We start from the raw sequence: 27,561 nt of genomic DNA, 5'->3' as shown, positions 1-27,561 counted from the left end.
CTACACGGGCAGGAGGGGGCACATGTGAACTAAAGCAAGTCATAAATAGCCGACACTTACAGCGGAAGGCCGTAATTAAAGCAAAATCTACCACCCGTCGTGCCAGTAAGTCCTACTTCGAGCCCAGGCTGTTAACGTATACTAACTGAAGCGAGCTAAAGCAAGGAGAGACAAGACAGCGGGATAAAACAGGCCTTTTCCTGGCACAAGTAGTGCACTTACTCATCTCACCTCAACTCACCTTTCCAATCACGCATCTGTGAGGAAGGGGGGTGGAAATGTGAAATATACCCTAGTTCACATCAAGGTTTAACTCTTCACTGGTGTGCTGATTCTAAACAACCATCTTAAGCTGTTCAAATTAGGTTGGCTATATAAAACACCTCATTTAAAATAAATAAATAAATAAATAAAAACCCTCTTTCCTGGAGCGGTTTTAATTCATTAGGGTATGTTCCCTTCCCATTGCGAGGGCTGTTTAATTCATCTGAAACCAGGTAAAATGCTTTTCCTCACTGAGCCATAAGTGATTGAGAGTCTACACAGCTGAAGTGCGAAACAGACTGACAGGAGATGTTTAGTATGCTAATTTGAAGCACTACTCAGTTATTGCACATGAGCGACAAAACAGGCAGGAAACCAGTGAGCCCCTGAAGATCGGTGCTGCATAATAACATACAAATCATTCCGCTGTCAGTGTATTATCTCAATTTTCAATCTCGGATGGTGTTCAAATTCTATCTCTTCTCTGCTGCGCCTCCATATTCAGCTATCTGCTTCCCATTTATTCTGAATTACAGAGCAAGTCGAAGGTCTGTTGGTGTGTAAGGAAGAGCTTCCAGACTGAGAAACTCGAACTAATGGAGCACATGTGGCAGATTCTTTTCTTAAAATCGGATTAAATGTTGTTTCTGCTGGCTCGGTTTATCAGACTTACTTTTTCCGCCAGGTCTTTTGGTCCGTGGATTGGCTGTGAAAACAGTGAGTAAGGGATAAATGCGGTCAGGGTTCTTTTTTTTAAAAAAACACTATATGTTTATATACACTCAACAGACACTTTAATAGGAACATCTGTACCCTTGATCAATAATGTGGCTGCAGTGCGATGGTTAAAATCATGCAGGACAAGAGCTTCAGTTAAGATTCACAGTAAACATCAAAATTGAGGGGGTTGTGACCAGTGACTTTGCCCGTGGCATGGTTATTGGTGGCAGATGGACCGTTTGAGTATTTTACTAACTGTTGATCTCTACAAAATTATATAAATTATGTTATCACTCTTTAAGGCCAGAAAAGCATCTCAGACTACAAAAACCTTGGGGTGGATGATCTACAGCAGCAGAAAATCATATCACATTCCACTCCTGTCAGCCAAGAACAGGGGGTGTGTTCTTGGGGATGTTCTAGCTTAAGGTGGTGGACTATTGTGCAAAAGGTTGAACCCCAGGTCCACCATGCTGGCCCCTGAGCCAGGCCCTTAACCCTCTATTGCTCAGTTGCATAAAAATGAGATGAGATAAAACTGTAAGTCGTTCTGGATAAGGCTGTCTGCCAAACGCTGTAAATGTAACAGATAATCGAGGCTACAGTGTCACCAAAAATGAACAGTTATTGTCCTTCACGTCTGGTTTTGCTTCAAGGTTTGACATGATGCGCGTTCTGAGATGCTTTACTGCACACCACAGTTGTAAAGAGTTGTGTCGTTTTGAGTTACCATACACAACCTTCCTGTCAGATTAAACCGGCACCACTTTGTGTCGAATCTAGTGACTGTTGTGTGTGAAAATCCCAGGACATCAGCAGTTTCTGAAATACTCCATTCCATTTTATCCCCATTCTGATTTTTGATGAGAACATCAAGAACTGAACCTCTTGACCTGAATCTGCATGATTTTATGCATTGGGTTGCTGCCACATGATTGGCTGACTGAATAACTGCATGAATGAATGTATAAGTATGCTGCAAATGTGTTCCTATTAAAATGACCAGCGAGTAGGTTTAAAATGTTTAATACAGCATTTATATCACATCCGTGACATTTCTGTCTAAGGTACATGTACGAAGATTCATCTTTAGCATAAAAAGGATTTGAAGAAAATTTCTAAAGGAAAGGAAAGAAAAGAAAAAGGAGGAGACCAGAATAGATGGCAAAGAATGAAACAGAGGATGGTGTGATCTTATCTGGCTGCAGTCTTGAGGGTACAGCTTAGCCAGTAGCCATGATATTTTCAAAGTTTGATTAATTATCAGTCTGAAATGTTACTTAAAATGACTCCGATTTTTTTTTCCCATATGACGTGTTTTGAAAGCTAAGGTCATGCAGAAAACTGTGAGGTAAAAGACACAATGGCAAATAAAGCTGAGCACCTAATCTCCAGTTCTGCCTGCAGGACCAAGCAACATATTAAGATCAAAGTGAAGCAACACATACACACACACACACACACACTCAAATGCACACACATTCTGCAGCAGAAGGCAAACAGTCCACACAGCTCCGGGCATGCACAAGACGGAAAACCTTAACAGTGATGTGTTGTGAACACACAAGCATGGAATGTAGGCATTAATAATGCACGGCGTTTTGTTTAAGTCGGCTGCGATGATCTCACTCGAACCGTGCCGGCGTGGCAGCCCACGAGACGATTAGACGTTGGGAATACATCAGTCACCGACACACCACATGCATCTCATTAACCACAGACAGACATGTGTGTACACACTCCATGTGCTGTGCAACACCAAAGGCCACATTACAGCTTCGGGGTCAGGAACAACAACAAACGTGTGTGCATGCATCCAGTACAGAGGCAGCTGACACATCCACGGGAGCATTTCCTTTTATAAATTGCCAGCGTATAAACTTCACTTCCAGCAGGAGTTAAATTAACACTAATATCCAACAGCGATGGCAGGAAAAAGGGCTGTACGCACAGGAGAAAACCCAAAACAAGCACAAACATGCACACACACAAAGCTTGTGCACACTACCATAAAACACCTCGCTCCTTTCATTACGCTACAACATTCTCTCCAGCTCAGGGGTCATCAGTTTCAGTCCTACAGGGCTGCAGTCTAGCACAGTTTGCTGATTTATTTATTTATTTATTTTCCAACTCAGCCTAGTATTTACCTGGTGAGTTCATTCATTGGTCCTTGATCAGGAAAATCACCAAACTGTGCTGGAGCCCCCTCTAGGATTGTGATTACTTTCTAGCAAAATGAGATTGAATCAATATGAAACCCAAAATGAAAAGCCAGTGAGCAGAAAGGCGTTTAAAATCCCCTAAAAAAACATAAAAAAAGAACAACATTCGGAGACTATTTAATGGGATCTAGATTTCTTTCAGCCTGAGGATTTATTATGTCTGTTTTGGCAATATGCTGTATATGTGGTGGTCTGGGAAAACCAATCAGATGTGACTTTAAAGAACCATAAATATGTAGTAGCTATTTTTTTTTTTTTTTTAAATTTCCTGCCTAGACTTTTGCAAAGATTATGCTGGAAACGAAAGTAGTTGGAAAAATATGGTGATACAACTAGTGGTAGGAAATTCTGTTCTTTCAGACAATGAAGAAAAAAAAAAAAGGAAAAAAGATGAGTCCCCAGTTCATCTTCATCTAATGACATCACTCATACGTAAAGCTATCATCCTGGTGGATGAAACTACATTTAAATACCGTCACATGTAACGGCATATAGATTTTATATGGTTTACATTGTGTTCAATTTAATAACAATAATAATAATAATATTAATAAGAATAATCATCATCGTTACTGTTTTTCTTCATCAAATTTCTACTACTATTAATAATAATCATCATCATAATCATCATTCTTTTTAACATTACTAATACCACTACTATTATTATTATTAATAATAATAATAATAATAATAATAATAATAATAATAATACGTTTCCTACATTAGTTTTGTGACTAATAGCGCCCAATAGATTCAATATGAATGTATTAATCATATTCATGTCTTCAGCTCACCCTTACAGAAACCAAGCTCCAGCTCATAAAGACAAAATATAACCTCCATACTCAACACTCTATAGAAAAATCCATTACATGTCCCGACTGAACGCTTTTCGCATGTACTAATAAAAATGATGATGTTTAATATGGCTAGTTAGTGCTATACATAATATCCAGTACGTTTTTTTTTTGGTTATTTATAGTAAATGTACATTTCTCCTCCTTGTGAAGTTTTCGAGTCACACATGCACCCAGTATCAGTTGCACCGAGCAGTCAGGTCTGAAAGACTGTTCTCAGTTCGGTGTCTATTTTCTCCAGAGCTGTTGAGTCATCAGTGTGCTGTTCAACTCAAAACCGCTGTGAGTCAAATCCTCATACAGCCATAAGACAGTAATGAATCATCTAGATATTTCCAATATGTTTAATTTGGTATATATGTTCTGCTGTTTCTGCTAAAACCCTCAGTAGACGCATGCTCAGTCTCAGCATGCCACATGTGTCTATGAGACTCTCAGTTCAGTTAGTGGATTATTGAGTGCTGCTAAGAAGAGTCCGTCATGTTTTTTTTAGGCAATACAGGATCAAAAACTGTATATTACGAGTCGGTGTGACTGTTAGACATGACTGAAAGTGAGTTTTGATTGTGTAACCTGTGGATCTTTGGAGATCGAGACGTGACTGTTTCAAACCATTCACTTAAATTTGGTGAATTGGTTCAAGCTAGAAGAACTGATTTAAAAGAATGAGTCGCTCACAAACCAGTCATTACTAGGTAAAAACTTAGTTGACTAGCTGTTCGAGGGTTTGTAAACAGATACTGTAAAACTGAAATGAGAATGGAATCAATAAATGCAAATTTAAAATGCTCAAACTTTACTTATGTGAATAAGATGTGAAACTCAGGGTCTGTCCACACGTATGCTGATATATATATATATATATATATATATTCCCTCTGTGTTTTGGCCTCTACCTGAAAGCGATGATTGCTTTTTTGTCATTTAAAACAACATTTCCACAATGCTCACTGTTTTTGCTTTTATATTTTTCCCATCCACATAGTTTCATGTGGTTAGGAATTTGTACTTTTACCACAAACAGTTTCCGCCGTTTTATGTGGTTGGGTAAAACGTCTTTAAAAACAGCATGAACCTGTGCAGAAAAATTCCCAAGTGCAGTTTTGCATGTCACAGGAATGCGCTGGGACTCGCTGAGTTTATCATGGCTGCTCACCAGGTTGTTGCTTTGTGGTCTGTAATTTTCTTATTTGATTCCATGTTTGCAAACACATATTTTGTTTAATTTTATTATTACACTCTCATGTGACTGTACCAGATGGAACTTTTAGATAAGACCTGGATGAACATTTTGTATTTATGTGTAACCATCAGACCACACATATTGACATATTGACCATTCGGCCTTCTCTACCACTCAGTGAGGGTAACATTGTTATTATTTGGGAATTTGACATAACATTGTATGAGATACTGTAACTGGCTTGCTCATGTTAGCATGTTTGGGTTTGTTGTAAATGATCATTTTAAATACAGTAAACCCCGGCATACATTGATATCGTGGGTTGACTCTTTCCAAACAGCTTTTGCTGATTGGTAAAATTCGTAAACTCACTTCAGTTGGCTTCGCTTAGCTTTTCACTGATGCAAACAAATGGATGTATCCTGGACGTATGCGCAACTTAGGCAGTGTTCAGTTTGATTGGTTCGTTCATATGCCAAAAATGCTTCGTATGCTGATGCAAATTTCATGCAAAATTTCAATCAATTCTTAAGGCGAAAAATTCATAAGGGAAGGCATTCGTATGCCGAGGTTCCACTGTATACTGTTCATCAGGATAAGCTACATTTAAAAGCATCTATATACAAACTATCAACATATACAAATATCTATATGTGTGCATATGGCTTTAATACAGAGCTAAATAAGCAACATCAACCAAGCTGAACCAAGACTAGACAAGCAGCACAGCTACAGGCTTCTGCTAAATTGATGCTCACTCGGAACAGACGGAAAATGAAGTGCTTTACTGCAGTAGGGTTTCGTCGCATTCTGAGGAAATCACAGCTGAAAAACCAGGACAAGCATTATCCATGCTGGTTGTGAAGTACTTTTCCTAAATAATACCAGATTAACCAGCAAGGTTTTTTCTAACCCACTAACACCAAACCAACAATTACTAGCATTATCTAAGCTGAAGCCAGACTGGGCTAAAATATATACAGCTGGAAGTTACAGTGCTTGGCAAAAGTATTCACCCCCTGAACCCCCTTGGTGGTTTTTTCTGTTTTGTTGCATTACAACCTGGAATTGAAATGATTTTTCCATAAGGTCCGTAACACTTTGTAGGTGCAAAATATTTTCACTGTGCAACAATACAAATATATTTAAGACAAATACTGTCTCACCAGAAAGGCATCCTGGTAAATCCAACTTTTGGTGCAATTACAGTTGTCTTTTTAGCTTAGCACTATCTAACCACTGGGGTTTTTGCCCATTCTTGCCCAACACTGCTCCAGCTCCTTCAAGTTAGAAGGGTTGTGGTGTTGTATAGCAATCTTCAAGTCATGCCACAGATTTCCAATTGGATTGAGGTCTGGGCTTTAACTAGGCAATTCCAAGACCTTTAAATGTTTCATTCTGAACCACTCAAGTGTAACTCTAGCAGTATTTTGCTTTATACTTTACTATATTGAATTACCCTCCTTCACTTTATTCACTACAAAATAGCATACTGCTTGGCAGTCCACTGCCTGCTTTATGTAGTATTGTGTAGTTCTTTGTAGTTTACTTATTTCTGTGTTGTCTTTTGTAGTTCATACAGCACCATAGTCCCGGAGGAACCTTGTTGCATTTTATTCTTCCTGTACCAGCTGTATATGATTGAACTGACTTGACTTCTTAGGCTTGATTTGAAAATGTTCAGCGTCATTGACTGGAAAAGTTTTTCCTCAAGAATTACCCTGGATTTTGTGCCATCCATTTTTCCTTCAATCCTGATCAGTTTTTCAGTTCCTTGCCAATGAAAAGCATTCCAACAGCATAATGCTTCACTCTATGAATAGTGTTTTCAGGATGTTGGGTTTGCACCATGTATAGCATTTCCCCTGATGGCCAAAAAGTTAAATTTTAGTGTCATCTGACCAGATAAGCTTCATTTCAGTGTTTGTTTGCTATCTGGCAAAGCTTTACATTTTCTTTTTCTGGACACTCTTCCATCAAGTTTCAGCCTTAAAGTGGGTAACTAATTATGTGAATTTGAAGGTTATCAGTTGGACCAGATATAATTTAGGGGTTTCATAACAAAGGGGTCAATATATATACATATGTATGGCAGTGTTTTTTTTTTTTCTACATCAATAATGTAGAGGTCCATTACATACAATCCAAATAAAAATCCATTTTAATTCCAGGTTGTAATTCAAGCAGCACATCCACATCCACATCCACAAACACAATCCAACCATCCCTATGTCATATAAGAGATTAGTGGACCAGAAGCCATGTATCAACGCACATCACACAGAAAAAGAAATAAGAGCTTTGCAATGATGCTTCTGAACTCCGACTCTTAGCGTGATTCACTAAGTGCATGAAGATTAATCTGCAAAAAGAGTACAGCAGAAACTAAGAGGCCAATATATATTTATATATATAACAGGATGACTCACCTTTCCGGATCATACTTAGATATATTTTTGTTATGGAAGACAAAGAACCCCTATAAACACCCATGATTATGTGCCAAATTTGTGCTTGTGTTTATTGTGAAATAAATTGTGAAATAAATAAGACCCCCCGAATTGATTACGGTACACATGTGCGTGTGTAATAGTTACGGAGCACACAAATGGCAGATGTGAGAGAGGAGCAGAGGGCAGGAAACAGTCAGGATGTGTTCAAATGATAAATCTCTCAGGAACACATCTTTATTAACCGACTAAATGACCCACACTGGTTGCTACCATATGCGGCAAAACATGAGGAGCTTACGCCATGAGTAACCCGGAGCTAATAATCCAATTACTCTATTTTCCTCTACTGGGCTTTGTAAGAAATATTCAGGAGGAGGACAAAATGTTTTACAAAGCAATTGGGAAAAAGCAGACAGGAAAAAACAAGCACATGCAAGTCAAATTTAAACAGTTATTGTTCTGCTATAAGCTCAGATTAATTAGCGACAAAACTGCAGGGTTACTGCTTGCTAGGGTGATTGATAGAAAAATGGCTATTGTTTTTAGTAAGCTAATTAGAGTGCTGTTATGCTATTATGTAAGTTTGTCAATTAAAAAAAATGTATATATTTTTATGCCATTTTTTAACACTGATTTTAAGAAAATCTGCATATTTCTGTATATATCTATAAAAAACAAGGTTTTTTTTTTTACACTTTGGCAACAATTGTTTATTTTACAATATATAAATTTTGCCATTTGAAAAACATGTTAACTCGCCTCAGGAAACAAGATTTTGTTTTTACACAGGGTTTCTATCTGAAAAATGGCTCTATCTAACACTTTAACGAGTAACATTAGTAAATACTAAGACTATAGACATTAGGTAGACTTTTGGACCCCAACGTACATTTTAAATAAGTCTTTTACCTTTTTTATACACTGTAAATATAATATCAGTAGGATTCAAATGGCACCCCAATTGTAACCAAAGTGATAGAAGGTAAAATAAATCTACTTGCTATCTACTTACTTCCTAGCATGTCCATTTCTTTAATAACTTATGTAGCTAGCAATCCTCAAACTCATAGTTGCTTTCAATATGAACAAACTGAATATCACCAACAGTATTAGCATAGGCGGTAAACTAAAGTAAGCTAATTTAGAAAGCTAAATCAGCGTGAGAGGAGGAAGCGACATTGCCTACACGCTGTGACGTTCCTTAAAACCCTTGGCCTTGAGTAATTTAATAATAAGGAGGAATTCAATTAGTACTCGAAACAGGTAGGATGAATCAATGGATGAACTGTCTAACACATATTCAACTAACTCCTTTTAGACATTCTTTCTCTGGATTAAGTAGCCAGTCTGTAAGATGTGGGATACTATTTCTAACATCCAAGTCCTCAATTTCCAGCTTCTGGTTAGTCCTGTTTATTTTCACAGGCAACAACAGGGCTTTACACCCATTACCACATTCCCACTTTGAAAACAGGGCCAAACTTCTATCATAAGATTACACTTCTGCACACAACACACAACCCTCCAAAGGTGTATTCTTGATAATTCAAAGTACCGTAATTGTTGTTACCAAGTGCAACATTTGGTTAGTCTTTGTTGTGAATAGGTTCTGGCAGAAAATAACATGCAAATGAAACAAAAAGATGTTGGCCTATTTAGATTGGCCTTGGAAAAAAAAAAAAAAACTTGAGGAGGATGGAGAGAGAGAGAGAGAGAGAGAGAGAGAGAGAGAGAAAGAGAGAAAGAGAAACCTAAGTTCAATGGGTTTACATATGCTAATAACTGCTGAGCTGAACCTCTGGTTTGTAAAAGGCATGTTAGGAGCAGCTTTATTTGCAGTGCAAGCTGAGCCATCAGAGAACAAATAGATTGCAGCTGGGAACAGGGCACACACTCAAGTCATTAACAGAAGGGGAGATGAGCAAGGAGCAACAATTCACTCTGAATGCAAAATAGACAAAGGCAGTAAGTGATAAAGGCAACCAGAAGGCCAGGGAAATATAAAAAAGAAAAATAAAGGAAGAAATTAAGGGAAAACAAAAGAGAGATATGAAAACTATAATCTGGCCTACGCATCGCTGGTAAAGCAGATCATTCACCTGCCAGCATGCACACCTGGACGTTAGATAACATTCATTTATATTCAGTAAGCGCACTATCCTGCTCAGGGTTATGATGGATCACGTCACGGTGGACAGCGTTGATTATGTTAACTGAGGCATAGACGTAGCTTTGAGTTTACGCTCATGTCTTCGGCTCTTGTTCTGCTGATAACCAACTACAGATTCCTCATCTGCACTCAGGCTAATGCGAGCTCGGTATCTGTTATCTGGGCTTAGTGACGTGAGCAGCAATCTTTAAACACTGGCTTAATCAAAACCTTCTGACTTAAGGAGATCCTGCAGTTAAGCATTTCTTAAAGACACACATTCTCTTTCATTTAGAATGATCTTTTAACGCATTGTGTGGTCTAGTTTGTGATCATCTGTTAATAAAGCAGGAATTTTCCGATCTTTTAAGGCAGTAGATGATTAATTGTCCACAGCACACATCTGAAATAATTGAGACTGATAATAAACAGATAAAAATATGCTCTTGGTGAAGCTTTCTTCAAGGAGATTAAGGAGTTTAACATTTATCAAAGTGTCAGTGCAGATAGATAGATATGCAGTAACTATAAATGGATAAAAATGATGAAGTGACCATTAGTTATATAAAAACCTTTAACAACTTGCTGTGGTCTATATAAAATAATCATGGTAACCCAGCGCCATGTCACTAATTGTTTTCCAATTTCAGCACTCCCCGCATTGTGTTTTATTCTTTACATGTACCTGAAATATACTAGGTTTAAGTCTAAGTTAGGTTTAGTTTTGGTTCAACTATTGTTCAAGTGCAGTCACACCTACCTGGCTGAAAGGGTTGGGGAGAATCTCCACCAGGTTCTCTGCTGCTCGACGGCTCTTCGGGGCATCTGGGGGGCACTGAAAAGAAACCAAAGGCTATTTAATAAAACTACGCTGATGAGTTTGTTCCCTGTCCAAATCTGAAGTGTGCAAAGCCTGCCAAAAGTCTGCATACTTAGTTACTAGCAAAAAAAAAAAAAAAAAAAATCACACCACCTGTGTCTGATGAGGATTCAGAACACATTTGAAAAATGTCTGCAACCCTGTCGTCATATGACACAGACACCGCTTTCTTCCCTTTCTGAAACTTGTCAAGACAAACTGTTGAGGTTTTTTTTTCCCCTGAAGTTTGTTTAGGGGCATCTGTTGCCCTTGTTTCCATTTTAAACTCTGCTCACAGGGAGCCCTGAGCATATGCCCCAACAGAACGCCACGCGCTGAAGATCTAGGGCTCATTAAAAAGGCTCATTAAAATGTTTGACTGGGAGTAGTTTAGCGTCACCGGTTACAATGAACACGCCTGCCCTCCCAAATAATGCATGGAGATTCATGAATCCATGAAATATTATGCTGTTAAACCACAGCGCTGTGGAATTCTCAAATTAGAAGGTGTGGATTCATTTTCTATAACAGCAGCTCTGACAAAAGTTCCGGCTATAACATAAACATCAATGCACTAACTCTGATCCATTATTGTTTCTATAGTAACAACTCAACACTGGCCGGAAGCTCCACATAATGTAAGGCTTGTTATTTAACAAAGAATTTCATCGATATGGTCAAGCTTTTTGTAATTACATGTCTAGTTAGTCTTAGTCTGCCTTTATTTGTCAAATATACGTTACAGCACAGTGAAATTCTTTCTTCGCATATCCCATCCTTGGAGGTTGGGGTCAGAGCTCAGGGTCAGCCATGATACAGCGCCCCTAGACCAGAGAGGGTTAAGGGCCTTGCTCAAGGGCTCAACAGTGGCAACTTGGTGGTGCTGGGGCTTCATGGTGCCTGATCTTCCGGTCAACAACCCAGAGCCTTAACCACTTGAGCCACTTGAGATCATATTGAACAATCCCTGGGCTTTTCTTTATGCTTTATGGTTTCTTGATAACATAACAAGCTGCATTTTTTTCTGTCTTATTAAGACAGCCCATTACCATCATAAACCTGACATAATATTGTATGATATCTACCACCCATTGCATCAGCAGAGTTTTAATATAGTTTCAGATCATAAAGCACACCCAGTTCTAAACTTCAGACCAGAAGCGATTGTACGTTCTCTCCTGTGGCTTCCTTTCCTCCCATACAGGAAGCATATATATATATATATATATATATATATATATATATATATATATATATATATATATATATATTTTTTTTTTTTATAGGAGCTCTTTATTTTGACTATTTCTAGTCTTTATTCTGGATGTTGGATGCTTTTTGTGTAGGCAGGAGCTCCATGGGAGCCAAACATTTCTCTGAACCTCAGCAATTCAGCAAGCTGAACCCTGTCAGAGCTCTGATCAATTTTGGTCAAAAAAAAAAAAAACAAGAGACATGCCACATTCTAGTCCCTGTTAAAAAAAAAAAAAAAACCTTCAATATGGATGACTCAAGCCCAGCTCTGGCCCCCAGGACATTCTTATGTAAGTTGATGCCATGACGCAACACTGCTTGAGTCTTTGTCTGAAACCATAAAACTGAAGCTTTGACATTTTGTCTTGTTTTTTTTTTGTCTTTTGCATTCCTTTCCAAGACACTAGCTTTACATGCTTCTATGACCGAGATTTAATGAATCTGTTTCTGATTCCCCAGATGTGATGAACATCAGTTTTATCAATCAATTCCATAAAAAAGGGTCACTGCAGATCAAAATATATATATATATATATACTGTATATGTAACTCCATTCTTTTCTACATGAGCCATGCCGGTATTCTCATCTTGCTGCATAATTCAGCAGAAATATTGTACATGTCCAGTGCCTAATGAGACTCATTTCTCTCCTGAAGACAATCTCACTTTTTCTCTAACTCTTACACAAAAACTTTGGCTGCCGTGTGCTCAAGCGAAACTATCGATATATTGGCATAATTTGCCAGAACATTCTGAATACGCTTCTAAAATGACGTTTAAATGACACATTAGCCACATTTTGGTCCATTTATCGAGTACATGCCACGGCAAATTTATTTATTTATTTAATATTTTAAAATATTCTTAAAAAAGAAAAGAAATACATATGAGTTACATGCTCATGCAGAAACACAGTACGCTCAGACTCTAATGCCATGCACGCTCCCTAGCCTGTGGTAATCGAATCTATCAAAATTTGATTAACAACAAGGAAATTATCATCCCGTCAAGATGTTATATGTTGTTGTACACAAATACATTAGATAATTTGATTGAGATGGAAACAAAACCACAGGCTCACTAAAGACTGATCATTTATTCCACAAATGTTCATTGTGCCATTGATTAAAAAAATAAATAAATAAAAATTGCCCTAGCAAGGTTGCTTTTATTCATCAGTTACATTCGCATGTTACAAATATACAAGGGAAACGAATAGAACTTCAGTTCGCAACAAATTATGAAAAATTTACACTGATGCAAGGAAACTGAATGCATTAATGAGCTACTTTTTAAAAAGAAAATATTAATAAATAGCGACTTCACATCTCTGTAATCTCCTAGTTTTCTAATATAGAATGCTAGAACAGTTAACATAATCTCTAGAAACCTCTCTTTAACTAGCCCTAGACATTTGGGCATTGCCAAATTATGAGTCACATACTTTTTCTCAGTCATTGCATAGAAAACATGTTCACCATACTGGGCACACACTTCTAATCTGCAGTATTTGTGATATGTTAATATTATATCACCCTTTTAACTACTCCTTAATCTTCTTTTCCTTCTCCCAGTCTTTGCAATATGTCATTAAACAAGAATGATTCTGTACCATAGTCAGTGCTCTAATTCAATTAAATCTGTATGGTCTTTCTGAATGGAGAGTAATGTTAAATTGTCAACATGTTCATCCATGGCCCCTAAAAAAAAATGTAATAAAAAGCCACCACAGGACTATTTGGAGTAAAAAACACAATGCTGGCAACCCTGAAAGCTAATCTAATCAGTATAAGAGACTTTTATTGTTTTAATAACATACAGACATCTGTTTTAACAGCTTGGAATTACTATTTCAGGATGTTTTGATATAAAATGATTATCTTTTACTGTGAAAAGGGGTTCATGGGCTAGCTAAAACACTACTGCACTACTTCAAGTAGTGAAGACAAACATTAAAAGACAATAACTGTAAGAAAAGATATAGTTACATGGTACTGTACAAAATGAGTTTCTTGTTGAGTTTTTCGGTTCTCTACAACGTCTTGGAGATTTAGGCCAGTACTGAATTAGTGGTTAAGGCTTTGGGTGACTGTTTGGAAGGTGAGGTCCAAACCTTGCCACCTACTCAGTTGTATCCTGTCCAAATTTTAACTCTTTTTATTTTTTTAAGGCCTGTAATGGTAACTACGATGGGAAACTGTCTATATTTGAGACATACTTACCCGAGCTCCGGGAATTTCACAGCACGCTTCCTGGATGGCCAAAGACGGGTCGCAATACACCGCCACCTGCTGAATGTCCATCTGAGAGAAAAAAGAAACAAAAAACAAAAACCAGGAAGTTAAATTATAGGTTATAGTTTAAAATACTTGAAACGAACCATTATTTATTTGAAAAAGAGCGAAGCTGGACGAGAACAGTGTAATGAAGGGAAAGTAGGCACAAAGCATGGAACGTGTGAAGAAATTCAAGTGAGCATTCAAGTCACTCAAGCCAGTAAGGCTGCTGGATGTTTGGTGTTCACCAGTTCATGCATGCTACCTCTACGTGACATGCGTAGGTGGGGAACTTCTTGCTTTTCATTTATGCAAGCTTATTAGCAGGTTAAAAAGATTCAGACAGCTTGCATAAGCAGCGCAGTGTTGCGTCCCTGAAGCAACACCACGTCAAGAGCTTCAGAGGTGAGGTGTTTTTTTTTTCCACACCACATGCAGCGATTGAAGAAAAATAACACAATAACAATATGGAAAAGTTTTTAAGGTAAAAATTGCTTTAATGCTGCTTAAGATTATGAAAATCAATTAAATTAAATAGATACAATTAATAAGTAACCCCCCAAAAATTGTCAATTTAATGTATTTGTCCATGACTTATGCATCATCTGCTTTTGGCAGGAAGGTATTAGTACTAAGTCTATAACGAACTCCGAAACTACACTGACCTATTAGTTCCTCAAGAGCTCTTGTTGTGGAAAGGACATTATTAACATTTACATTATTTACTGTCTGGTGTCACACAAATGAAGATGAAGTTCCCTTCTGAGCCTGATTCCTCTCAAGGTTTCTTCCTCATATTATCTCAGGGAGTTTTTCCTCACCACAATCGCCTCAGGCTTACTCATTAGGGATGAATAGTAACTTAACTTTAGACATTTTTTTCTATACTTCTGTAAAGCTGTTTTGAGACAATGTCCAATTGTTATACAAATACATTGAATTTAACTGAAAAAATATAGTGATGATTTAATACTTATTAACCATCCATCCATTGTCTATACCCGCTTTATTCCTAATTTGGGTCACGGGGGTATGCTGGAGCCTATCCCAGTGCACATTGGGCGAAAGGCAGGGGTACACCCTGGACAGGTCGCCAGTCCATCGCAGGGCCACATATAGACAGACAACCTAATACTTATTATATTACATATATTTATATGCAGCTCTCAGATGTAACTACAGGCTTAAGGCAGTCTGGGAGATATGGAGCAGAATCTGCAGAAAACAAATGTGCATCTCAGTTCATGTGATTCTGACCTTGGAGTTGCTGCAGTATTGGATTGAGCGAGGAAAAGTATTCTAACCACAAGTCACACTGAAATTTATGTGACAGACAAACAAACAAAACCCTAGGAAATGCCGTTCAAGACTAATAATAAACAAATACGCATGATACTGTTTATTAATTAATAGTAATGTCCCTTAAAATACATCTTAAATGGAGGACTGAAAAGATATTTTTATGGATAAAACTATTAATTTAATTAAATGAATCTATCTATCTATCTATCTATCTATCTATCTATCTATCTATCTATCTATCTATCTATCTATCTATCTATCTATCTATCTATCTATCTATCTATCTATCTATCCATCCATCCATCCATCCATCCATCCATCCATCCATCCATCCATCTCATCCAGCTCATTCAGAATGTGTGTCTGGAGTTGATTTGATTAAGAATTAGGAATTGATTAATAAATCATGGGTGATGGGTGATGCTTGTTAAGACAGCCTCTTCAGGTCTGGTTTCATCATGCTTTTACAGAGCTGAGTAACCCAAATCCCAAAGGACCAGTGCCTGTGGTTATCCTTCTGCAGACATTTCCTTAGATAACCTTCCACAACATACACACATACACACATATCTGAAAGCCCAGGGCTCAGCCTGCAGGTAGCCAGTGCATAGGAAGCAACATTTCTACACCATTAGTAATGTTCTGCACAATTAGCAGGGGAGCAGGATGTCAGCTGCCAGTTTTTTTTTCACACAAGGTAACACAGTTAATTCCTCTCTGTTTTAAATGTTACGCTGTATTTGGGTCAAAATGTCTCATTTTTCATTTTTTCTCCAAATCAGAACAACAATTTTTATCACAAATTATGAAACCCGGCTAAAACCTCATTACACTTCTTCTTATAATTACTAATAATATTATATCCGTACACCAATCTGTCATCGTCTTGAATATTTCATATTTAATTATCGAGTCTTTATTAAAAAACTTTGCACCTTCCTTTTGTGAAAAACAAAACAAGAAACAAACAAACAAAAAAACTGTCAAAACTTTCTCGAATTTCAAGCTTAAACACTGTTTACTAATTATTTTTTAAAGGTCATTAACTACCACTACTGGAAAAGGGGAACATCTCTAATGTGTGTTGAAACAAAAAAAAAAAAAGATAATGGATATAACTGTAATCTTTCCTTTTGCTGCATTTTGCTTTATTCTTTTCTATTTCTGCCTTTTGATTCTATATATTTCCATACTTTCAGTACGAATCTCGGGTGGATTTTAAAATACGCCAAATAAAATAAGATCGTAAATGGGACATTCTGTGCGACATAGTGAACAGAGCATTGTACCTCGACAGGAGCAGCATTGCTGGCCCTAATAAACAACAGCGTGTGTCCAGTAACTGGGACACGGCCCCGAGGCTCCAATGGCTTCGTCTCAATAGAGCTGCAATCTACGTGAAGCGATGCTGCGTTCTTCTGTACACTCAGAGCTACTTTGTGCCAGCGCAGGTCCATTAGAGACTCCACACCTTCTCCGTTGAACACACACCCTGCTGCCGAGGCATCCTGATCTGCAGAGGATGTCCGCAGTGCCAGAGTGCCCTCTGGCCCGTTCAGGTCCAGCGAGATCTGTGTAAAAGAGAGGCATTAAAAATAGAAATAAAAAAACCCATGACTTTAAATCCTTAGGTTCATTTGTATGTTTCAAACAGTACAGACTGCAAAAGGGTTAAGGATAAGTTCTAGCTCATTAGCATCAGAGGTCTTTAAGCTCTAATTATCAGCCAGGCGATAAATGGGCACCTGTTGTTTTACTTCACATGATGAGGTTTAATGAAAGGCTCGTCTGGAAATTAATGGCGAATGTTGGAGCGAACGAAAGAGCAGGAACCAATAACCTGTATCTGTGTCATAGAGAAAGACTGGAGGCATGTTTTGATTAATTGTCATACAAGTAGCTGCGATTAACGATTTGTCTTGTCTGTTGATTTTCTGTCACTTTTAAAAGTGCAAGTCTGAAAGTATTCTAATAATGCGCAAGCACACTCATTCATCAGCACTGAATATATACATAAAATCAAATTTCTGTTCACTCTTATGCCATTTATTTCAAACAGTGCTGTTGCTTTTGCCTCTCAGCATGACTCATTTGTGCAGGTGAGAACACAGCAATTGCACACAAGCACTCTGAGAGCAAAGTAGTCTCAGCCTAGTTCGACGTGAACTCTAGCATGGTCCGATTGCAGTCAGAAAGCAATTTGACCCTCAATTGACCCCACTGCAGGAAGTGAACCGAAATTCTTTGAGTGTGCTTTTTGTAGATCCCAACCACAAGGTGCAAACTGAGCTGAAAAATAGACCTATAGGGACTGACCAAAACCCTGAACCCTGAATTGTTTATACATCAAAGTTGATATTATTAAAAAATCCTAATCCGAGCAGACTCCATGTTGTTTGAGCTGAGGCGATTTTTGGGATGTCTATGCATGATTGGTTTCTTTACCATTTGTTGTCCATTGGTAATTCTGACCAGTTAATGAAAACTTTTAGCCCTTTAACTAAAGCTATTTCTTTTGCTTTTTGGTTCCTTTAATTACGTGCAGTGTGATACCAATCCATACCAAACACCGAATGGATGAAAAGAATCAATTTTGCTCTCATCTGTAGTCAGGTAATGGACTACTATGTGTAAAAACACCTTTAGATTGCAAGAACAATTGGAGGACATGACGAAGAATTACCTAAAGTATGTAAAACCTGTTAAAACAATATACAAAAAGGACATTTAACGAACGAGGCTTGCTGTTATAGGAAAATAAGCAATGACAGGATAATGTCAAGCGAAGTTGCTATTACTGCAATATACAATTAACTGTGTAATGTTATTAATCATCCATGAGACAAGTTAATTCCTGATAATAATGAAACAATTTAAATGAAAACAATCATCATGTATTTCACGTTATAGAGAAACCAAAAAGAATGAAATCCTCTGTCTTGAAGACTTCCCAAGACTATTACAAAGCACTAAAACTGAAGACTCCTTCCATAAATATCCTAACAGAAAGCTTTGCCATATTAATAATGATATGCTTTCCTTTGTCTAGTGACATTACATATAATATATGCATAACTCTTCAACCAAAGGCCAAAAAATGGAATTTGCGCCCATTTTGTCACGTTATCTTCAACCACTAAAATTCCGTGTAAGGTTATCCTAACAGAGGTAAAAACAAATATCTCACACTGAGACAGACTCGAGGCCATCAAATAATTTATTTGTTTATACTGATTGAAAATATCCAATAAGTCGATTTCCCTTCTGCCAGTGGAAAATAAAGCCAGTTTAATGGTAAACTGTTTAGCATGATATGTAGAAACAATCCAGTATTAAAATGAACGCTTATAGTAATCTACGCGACAAGATTTTAATGAGATTTCGCAAGTTAAATCTCCATTTGTTTTGTTTCATAACCAAACATTATTACAATAGGTTCATACAAAAGTCTTTGATGGAGAAAATATAATTAAAACATGATGGAGCGGTAATGTTGTCATTAAAAGATACTAATTGAGAATGAATGTTTCTTGACTACATAAATTCATGTGGAAGCAAAATACTGTCTGATCTAACAACCTGGATCAGCTAGTACAAGATAAATAATTGACATAACCGATAATTGAGTGGTTGTGTACAAACTGTGACCGCTGTCTAAGCAACAAGAAGACTGAAGGAATATGATTCTGTACCTGTGGGTACCCTTGCTCATCAGATATCTGGAAAAGGTAGATGGTATCCCTCAGAGCCTTGGCCTTCAAAAGCAGGGTGAAGACCAGCGTGAACTCCTCAGGCAGTCCATGTGGAAAGACTTGACTGTGGAGAGATTTGATGAATTGGGATTACATACACACAGCTATAGAATTGCATCAGCAAGACGTTTTCAGTGTCTGGCGGCACAAAGAAGGGCGACCTCTGACCCTCGTTTTCATAAGAAACACGATTCCTGTTGCTGGGTGCTACTTTGCAGGTCATGGGTAGCCAAAGTGTGAGAATGTGTTTGGTGTAGCAAACACACACTTTCTCTCTCAATCACAGTAAACTTGAGTGCAGTGCATGGGTCACAGGGTGAGGGAATGCATAAATAAGTGTGCGCACATGCACATACACACACACACACACACACGCACATACACACACACACACACACACACAGTGGGAAGGCAGAACACACAGATGAGTACCCTCACATGGTAGTAAGGCAGCTGGTTCATGTCTTTACAGCAGACAAGTATGACAGTGATTTACAACAGACAGGGAATCCAAGGAAATAACAGAGCAGCTGCCAACAGATGCCTTTTTTTTTTAAACACACACACACACACACACACACACACACGAACAGTGTGATTTTTCATTTTCAAAACTTTTGTTTGTTGACACTATTACTCTTTTATGACCCCTTTCAGACTGCCTTTTTCTTACAGATGTACAGAGGCTAAAACTTCACACACACACACACACACACACACACACACACACACACACACACTGAACTCCAGGATCAAATGAACTCAGCCTGGTAAACTCGGAGAGAAATGACAATAAAGGGTAGCACCTTTATTACAGTTTGGGGTGACAAAATAACACACATATAAGAGGAGTAAAGGCCAAAAATACAAGCAAACAACATGGTATAATTAGAACAAGTCGGAAAAAAAGAAACACAAAGAGATTGAAGGGATGGGATAGAAAAAGGAAAAGTGAAGGGGAAAACAGTCAAACAGAGCAGTAAATTAATGCAGGCTGTGTCCTGTGTTAGGTAAACACATCTGACAGTATGAATTGTGAACACAAGCTCTCCAAGGCCCTGTCTAGAAGACAAGGTGGATTTTGAGTGTGTGTGTGTGTGAGAGAGAGAGAGAGAGAGAGAGAGAGAGAGACAGAAAGAGAGACAGAGAGAGAGAGAGAGGTCAGCTTTCTAATGGGAAAAGCATCTAAGGCTCTGAAAAATCCATCCTGATTGAGGGACAGCCTAATAGCTAGAAGTGTGTGTATATGTGTGTGGGTTTGTGTGTTAGTGTGTATGCCTACCTGTCAATGTCCATCTGCAGCTAGGGATTTTATATAGTGTCAAATGCCAGACTATTTGAGTTTTGTGTAAATTTCCCTGCAGCTTCTGCACAGCACTCGCACTTCTGTAGCTTCACTAGAAAAGATGGCATCTTGATAAAGTACTCTGTCATCCAACAATATTAAGGGCAGACGAGGACCAAACACTTACTTTGACAATGTTTATGAAAATATACTTTCTGCCTTAAAGGGAAACCAGCAGCTTGACAGCATATTCACAGGCGATGTGAATAATGGCTTTCTGATCTGCATAGCATTAGGTGTAATTGGGTCAATGAGATGCAAACCAGCTCAAACAACAGGCCAGAAAACAGACAATCATTAATTTGTATACATCACATACTGCCATGTATCCAGTCATAGTATATAAATATAAATCAGCACATGCAGTCATATTTATACTAGGATAGTACTACTGCAAATTCATAGTAGTCGTAAAGTCGTGGGTCCTGTATGGTCTACAAGTTTGCTTCCATCAACTACAAAATTTTGAATTTTTCAGCTACAAATAAAAAATAAAATAAAATAAAATAAAATAAAATAAAATAAAATAAAATAAAATAAATAAAATATTTCTGACAATTTCAACATGCAACATGCCTATAACAGTCTTTACTTATATAAGAAATCGTAATTTTTTTCTTATATTATAGGCATGAGTCTGAAATATTATGAAGCAAAATACAGGACAAATTGCCTTCTGGTTTTTATCAGTGCTGCCTGTGTGCTGTGCTTGCTGTAAGACTCGTGAAGCCTGTATTGAAATACGTATCCTGGCTTTACTCTATTTCCTCTTAGCAAGCAAGCAAAAGCTCTATGTTTGATTGGCCATAAAACAAATTAGGTTTAAATATGCTTACTAGCATAACGTAATAATGCACAGCAAGCTACTTTGTTAGTTAGATTGCTAATAGTGGCACATCCTGAAAGACTTGTAGCTGTAATTGCAACCATTGGTGATTCGACCAAGTATTGACCCAGAAGGGTGACAACTTGTGTAACCAACAAATGTCTCCTTTTTTGTTTAATTAACCTTTGTGTCACAATAACAAATTGTGTAAATTAAAACACATCAGATCTCAGTTGCACCACTATAAAATGTGTAGAAGTTTAAGGGGTGAATACTTATATAAGGCACTGAGACAGCAATGATTAATAATGAAGCATAAACATTACAGAACAGTGAAACATATCCCAGCTTATTAGTAAGTTGAGGTCAGAGCACAGAGACAGCTATGATACAGTGGCTGTGGAGTAGATAAAGATAATGACCTTGCTCATGGGCCAAACACTGGCAGTTTGGTTGTGCTTGAACCCACAATCTTTTGGTCAGTAAGAAAGAGCCATAACCACTGAGCCACCACTGTCCAATGTGCCTTTTATTCTAAAGAAACTTTCAATAATGACTGAAACAATATCAAGTCCAATCACAGAGCCAAGATACATGGCAAACGTTTTGCTCAAGTGCTAAACTACAACTGTACAATCACTCTTACAGAACTAAAATTAGCATTGCACACCGCCAACAGACACAAAAGGTGGGTATTAACCAGTGAGTGGGCTGGAGAAAATTGTAGGAAAAAAATTGGTTCTTAAAACCCCTGCTCCAGGTAAAGCCTGTCGCAGCAGGACTTCATAAGTACTTCTGAATAAGTACCACATGCTGATCAATTGCACTACTGGAGCTTAGAATAAAGACTTGCCATCATACATTCTTAGAAAATAAGTACTATAACAAAAAAAGAATGACATATTCAAAAGGAAATCAGTGCAAGTTTCTACTAGTTGTTGGATATGTTGTAATGGTGTGTTTCTGAATAGGTTTCCATCACAAATTAATGGGGCCTAATGGATTATTTGGTAGTATTTATTTGATTTTTTTTTAAATGGAATAAATGAACTATTACTTATTTTCATTTCTAAAAGAAAATCCTTACATATTTGTTTAGCCCTTTACAGTATTTATTACAAATCTCAATATGTCTAAATATCTCAGCTAGACAATAATGAGACACTATACATTAGTGAAATGGGCTCCCTCACATTTTTATTTCAATTTTACTTTAAGGCATCCAATTATGTACATTAAGGTTAAAAAATGAACTTACATAAATAAATAAATAAATAAATAAATAAATAAATAAATAAATAAAAAGGTGACACGCTTTTTTTATATTTATTATTTATAAATTATTTTTTTATATTTTATTTTCATATTGTTCATATGGATAGTGTTTGACATGTTTTTCTTGCTCTCTTTTGTGGCAGTTCTATTCAATGTCACTTCTAACTAAAAGGTGAAAAGAAAAAGTGCCCAGTGTTCAGTAGAACCATTAGAAAGCATGAATCTATGAGGCTGTTTTTGAACTTAATCAATTCTAGAGAACATGTAATATATAATATGGATAATTTCACATTCTGAAACACTATATAGGAATTGGTCTAGTTAACTTTATTGCTATCCACGTGTGTATGGATGTAAATAAGATGCTAGGCTGCAGTGTTTAACTTGAGGAATGAGTGCTCTGGCATTACCTCAGTAAAACGCTTCAGTATGCTGGAGTAAGTAAAGGCTCATAAAATGAGGCGTCTCCTTTACCTACCTAGAAGGCATGAGCGACATCTAATTTGTAATTTGCTAATGCTTGCCTGTTTCTTTTGCAAATGCCAAGTTAGAGAAATTAGTACTAATTCCAGTAGCTAATCTAGGGGGCAAAATACATTGTAAATAATGATAAATATTTGTTATTTACATTATATATTTGCTTCTGGTTATTTTATTAGCAAACTTCTTTTCCTCAGGTCATTCATAATACAATCAAGCTTACATGGTTTAACATGAGAACATTTTATTTAATTTAACTTATATTTCATATTTCAACACATTATTTACTTAAAAATAATACCTTCTCAATACTGCTTCAACTCCTTTTGGCCATAACGTAACAGTCTGGTGGACCTGATAGATGCTACATTTGTAAAAAATATTTCCTGTAGTTCAAGATGCCTGCAAGCAAACAAGATCACACTGATGCAGCATTCACGGTTATCAATAATATAATGTAAATGAAAATAATTCAATTAAGATACAATACAAGCCATAGGCTGTGTCTTGAAACCACTGAATCTAGAGGTTTCAAGCCATTTATCCAAATCTTATTCTCATTATTCTTTTTATTTAATGATCCAAAGTGAGTGAACAAAGGCAGGATTGTTTTCTAAATTTCTAAAAATATCTTTTATGAATCAGAAACTCCCTCTAATAGACAGCCGTAGGTAGCATTTTATTCTTATTTTATGATCAAAATATCCCTTGATCATAATATGTGCATATATTAATGGGTATATACTGTATACAGTATACATGAGCATATATAAAATACATGATAGGACATCTTAATAGGTGGGTCAACACTTTTACTACTTTAAACAGATGTGCAGTATATGCAATGATATATTTTACATGTTCACTCTTCACTATTTCGTGTATACTCACTCAAACAAACAGTGGTCAATGAGCTGAATTCAGTTTAGAATGCATGCCTGTTCACTTGGTCAATAACTGCAGCAGCTTTATAGTCCCTTGGTACAGTGAAATACAAGGCTACAAAAAAATACACTCAAACTTTACATACGCTTGTATTTTACTAAGCCAAATCTCGTGTCTAGAGGGCTGTTGTGTTGCACTTTGCATGGCCTATTGATTCATGACTTGAGAATTGCTACGGTGAAGAATGTGATGCAGATCATTTTTGGCAGATAACATTCATTGCACCTTTAAATTGGTGCATTAGTTCTAAGTCATTTAATTAAAAGAGTTATCGGTATTTAACCGAGACTGTAGGTAAGTTCTAGCAGCATGTGCCGACACCCCCATGGTGTTTTTCTCTCCGCTTCGACATTTGACTTAAAAACCATATCCAAGCTAATAAACATTCACTTCCGTTCTCTCATCTCCATATTTATTTATGAGTGTCTAAAAGCCTACTCGCAAAAGTCAGCCAAGAGCCAGTCACCATCATATCCCAATCAATCTGTCAGATCACATGTTCAAATATCTACCAACCGAACAGGAAAGAAAGCAACAAGGAAGATTCCATCTGGAAACTCAGCGTCACTCAATACATCTTCATCTTCCAGGGACAGCGCTTTCCCAGAATTCGAACAAGATGATGTATGCATGACAGATTAAAGGCGATGATGCGTCTAAAAGTGCATGACTGTGTAAAAACCCTTTATCTGTAGCCAATGTTTTGACCTCCTTTTATTATTTTGTCTAAGAATGACATAAAAGCCTAAAAGTAAACAGGTGTATTGGGGAGATGGGCTGGAGGGGTTTAAAGCAAAGCCACTATCTGTATCTGTATCTGTTTGGGCTTCAAATATCTGTATAAAAATTCAACTTTAATTCTTAAGTAATTTTTTTCCTTCTCCTTGTTTTTTTAATTCCAATATGAACTCTACAACCATCCTCCCGGTCTTTCTCGATTACATCGCTCATACTAGAGATGTGCCTGGGACATTTTTTGCACTGTTTGGACCATCTTGTGGAATTTTGTAATGAATTTAGTTGGTTCTAATATTTCACAAAATCTAGAAGGTTAATTTAAAAAAGTAATTTGTGACCCTGACCAGGCTGTTGCTAAGGATGCTCTACATACTAACCATGTACTTTACATTTATTTTAAGCTAGGTGATTTTTCGTGCATTTTTTTTTTGTTGACAGATTGGTGGTGTGGGTGGTCTGTTTTATTTTTAGCCCAAACTCCCTGTGAAGACCCTAGACATGGAATGCTTAGGTCAGTTCTTTTCAAGCAGCGATAAAGCTTACATACACTTCGTATTGCTTATATTGGTAATATTTTTGGGTGGCTAGAATGGATTATCTGCATTTACATTATTTCTAATTGGACAAATTTGTTTCACAATACAAATTTACACCTTAAGAACTCACCTCCAGTTGTAGGACGAGGTTCACTGTTTTCTGAAACTCAATAATCCAAAAATCGTATCCATATTAATTTGGAACACATCCTCTATTTACCCCCAAGTAATCTACCCCAAGTTACAGTGCCAAAGTGTAGTCTCATTTTAACAACGTTCAAGCACAAGCTGTTAAAGTAAACACTTTATTGTCAGCAGAAAACTAAAACAAAACATGTCAATTCATGTCCATGCATGGTCCAATAAAACCATAGTCATAAAACATATTGGATTGTACTGTGGTTAGGGTCACACCAAAAAAAATGATGGGTCCTTAACATTATTGTTAATAAAAAAGTTTACCGCCCTGGGCTTTGTGGAGAGAACTAAGTGAGCGTGCCAGTCTGACTTTCAGAAGTACATTATGGGAATGAGTGTAGTGAGTCAACCTCCAGATGTTTTTTTTCCATGCTTTAGGCTTAGGTCCTTAATCAACATCTAGCTGTCATGGTCAGCTTTAACATTCAGATATAGGCTTGTGCTGGCATGTTTTATTACTGTGGAAGTTATGTACATGTACAACTATGCTAGATATAGGTGTGAGAGAGAGAGAGAGAGAGAGAGAGAGAGAGAGGAGAGGTCAATAATGAAAACAGAAACTCACTGAAGCAGTTACTTTAATGGGTTAGTGAATGTTAACTTCTAGAAACTAGCCAAGAAATCTCAGGATGTTTTATGGAGAGAGAGCGAGAGAGAGAGAGAGAGAGAGAGAGATCAAAGGCTTACTCGGTGGGCTGGATGAGGCGAACTTTTCCAAGGCGTAAGATGACGGGCCCTCGCTGGTTACGTATCTTCTTCACATCACTGTTCTTCATCAGGGAAAAGCGCCGCACCAGATTGAAACCTGCGAATCAATCGATCAATTCATTAAACATCCAGCAGACTAATCAATCAGCAGTCTGCCATGCGACAAGCACCATGCAGGGTGTCACTAAAGCAGTTCAGCTAGAGCAGAAAAGCCTTTGACTCACAAAAGAGATCAGAGCAGATCACATAAGACAAAATCTTGACGTTAATGACTTAGCAATTCTCCACCAGAGAATAGAATGTAGATTTTGGAATGTGTCATGTGCAGTTTGTAGCTTTAAGCTTTCTTAGGGAGTTTAAGTGTTTGGTGAACCAGGAAGAGCTTCAGAATTGTACACAGAGGAATATAGGATGCAGGAATACAGGAATTTAATAGCTTACAATTAGGGCAGCTCTTAGGCACAAATATAAAGTGTGAAACTTCGGCACAAGTGTTTAGATTTACAAGCAACCAGCTAAGTGTATGAGCTCATTTTAGACAATTAAAGTGTGTGTCTGGTCTGTGGTCTTGCTGTTGTCAGGTGTTGCGTGTGATAAACTGTAAACAAAAGAAAGTTGTAGATAGTTGCGAAAGATATTTACTGCTCATTAATGGACTTTTATTTGTAGCTCTGAGCATTTCAACCCTTTTCTGTTGCTGAACACTATGTTTTAGCACTCACATTTTGAAGCTATTCCAAAAATATTCCCATTTTAATCTAATTGGTGGAGGAAGTTACACTCTAGTCTCTAGCCTTTACTATTTTGCTGCTAATATATTACACTAATATTATCATCACAGGGAGACCCTGCAGGCCAAAATTTATGTTGCCAACTGCAATTAGTAAGAAATATGGTACGTGTAAGCCTTGTCTTATGTGTAAAAGGCCCGAAGCATATTTTATTAGTATCCATTAACACCAAAGCCATTGCTAATCAACCAAAAATTACAGGTTTTGGTTCATTAACAAGACGTCATGATGTGAACAGGGATAAGGCTATACTCATCAAATACAGCTAGCAGCTTTAAAAAAAAACGTAATTGCAACCATTAATCACAAATGTTATCTATGTTATAGGATTGAGATAAAGATAATGTGGGTAAAGGACTTTTATGGATTTTTAAAATTTTTGTAGGGCTTTTAAAACCCCAATAACGTCCCAGGTCAATTTGAC

General features: G+C 37.2%; 1 protein-coding gene across 5 annotated transcripts in view; it reads right to left on the bottom strand.

Annotated features, from left to right (window-relative positions):
• Positions 1 to 27,561, bottom strand: part of col16a1 (collagen, type XVI, alpha 1) — a 95,212-nt gene that overhangs the window by 47,995 nt on the left and 19,656 nt on the right. For 4 of the 5 annotated variants that reach the window (XM_058405266.1, XM_058405269.1, XM_058405267.1 and 1 more), the window contains exons 4-9: positions 26,326 to 26,443; positions 19,236 to 19,359; positions 16,833 to 17,114; positions 14,188 to 14,268; positions 10,612 to 10,686; positions 938 to 970 (exon numbers count right to left, since the gene is read on the bottom strand). In XM_058405266.1, coding sequence (XP_058261249.1) covers positions 938 to 970; positions 10,612 to 10,686; positions 14,188 to 14,268; positions 16,833 to 17,114; positions 19,236 to 19,359; positions 26,326 to 26,443 — 713 coding nt within the window. The remainder of the gene's footprint in view (positions 1 to 937; positions 971 to 10,611; positions 10,687 to 14,187; positions 14,269 to 16,832; positions 17,115 to 19,235; positions 19,360 to 26,325; positions 26,444 to 27,561) is intronic. The other variant, XM_058405270.1, reaches the window with a different exon arrangement.

This window comes from Hemibagrus wyckioides, linkage group LG12, assembly GCF_019097595.1.
Source record: "Hemibagrus wyckioides isolate EC202008001 linkage group LG12, SWU_Hwy_1.0, whole genome shotgun sequence".
Lineage (NCBI taxonomy): Eukaryota > Metazoa > Chordata > Actinopteri > Siluriformes > Bagridae > Hemibagrus > Hemibagrus wyckioides.
This window is presented reverse-complemented; position numbering and strand designations above follow the sequence as displayed.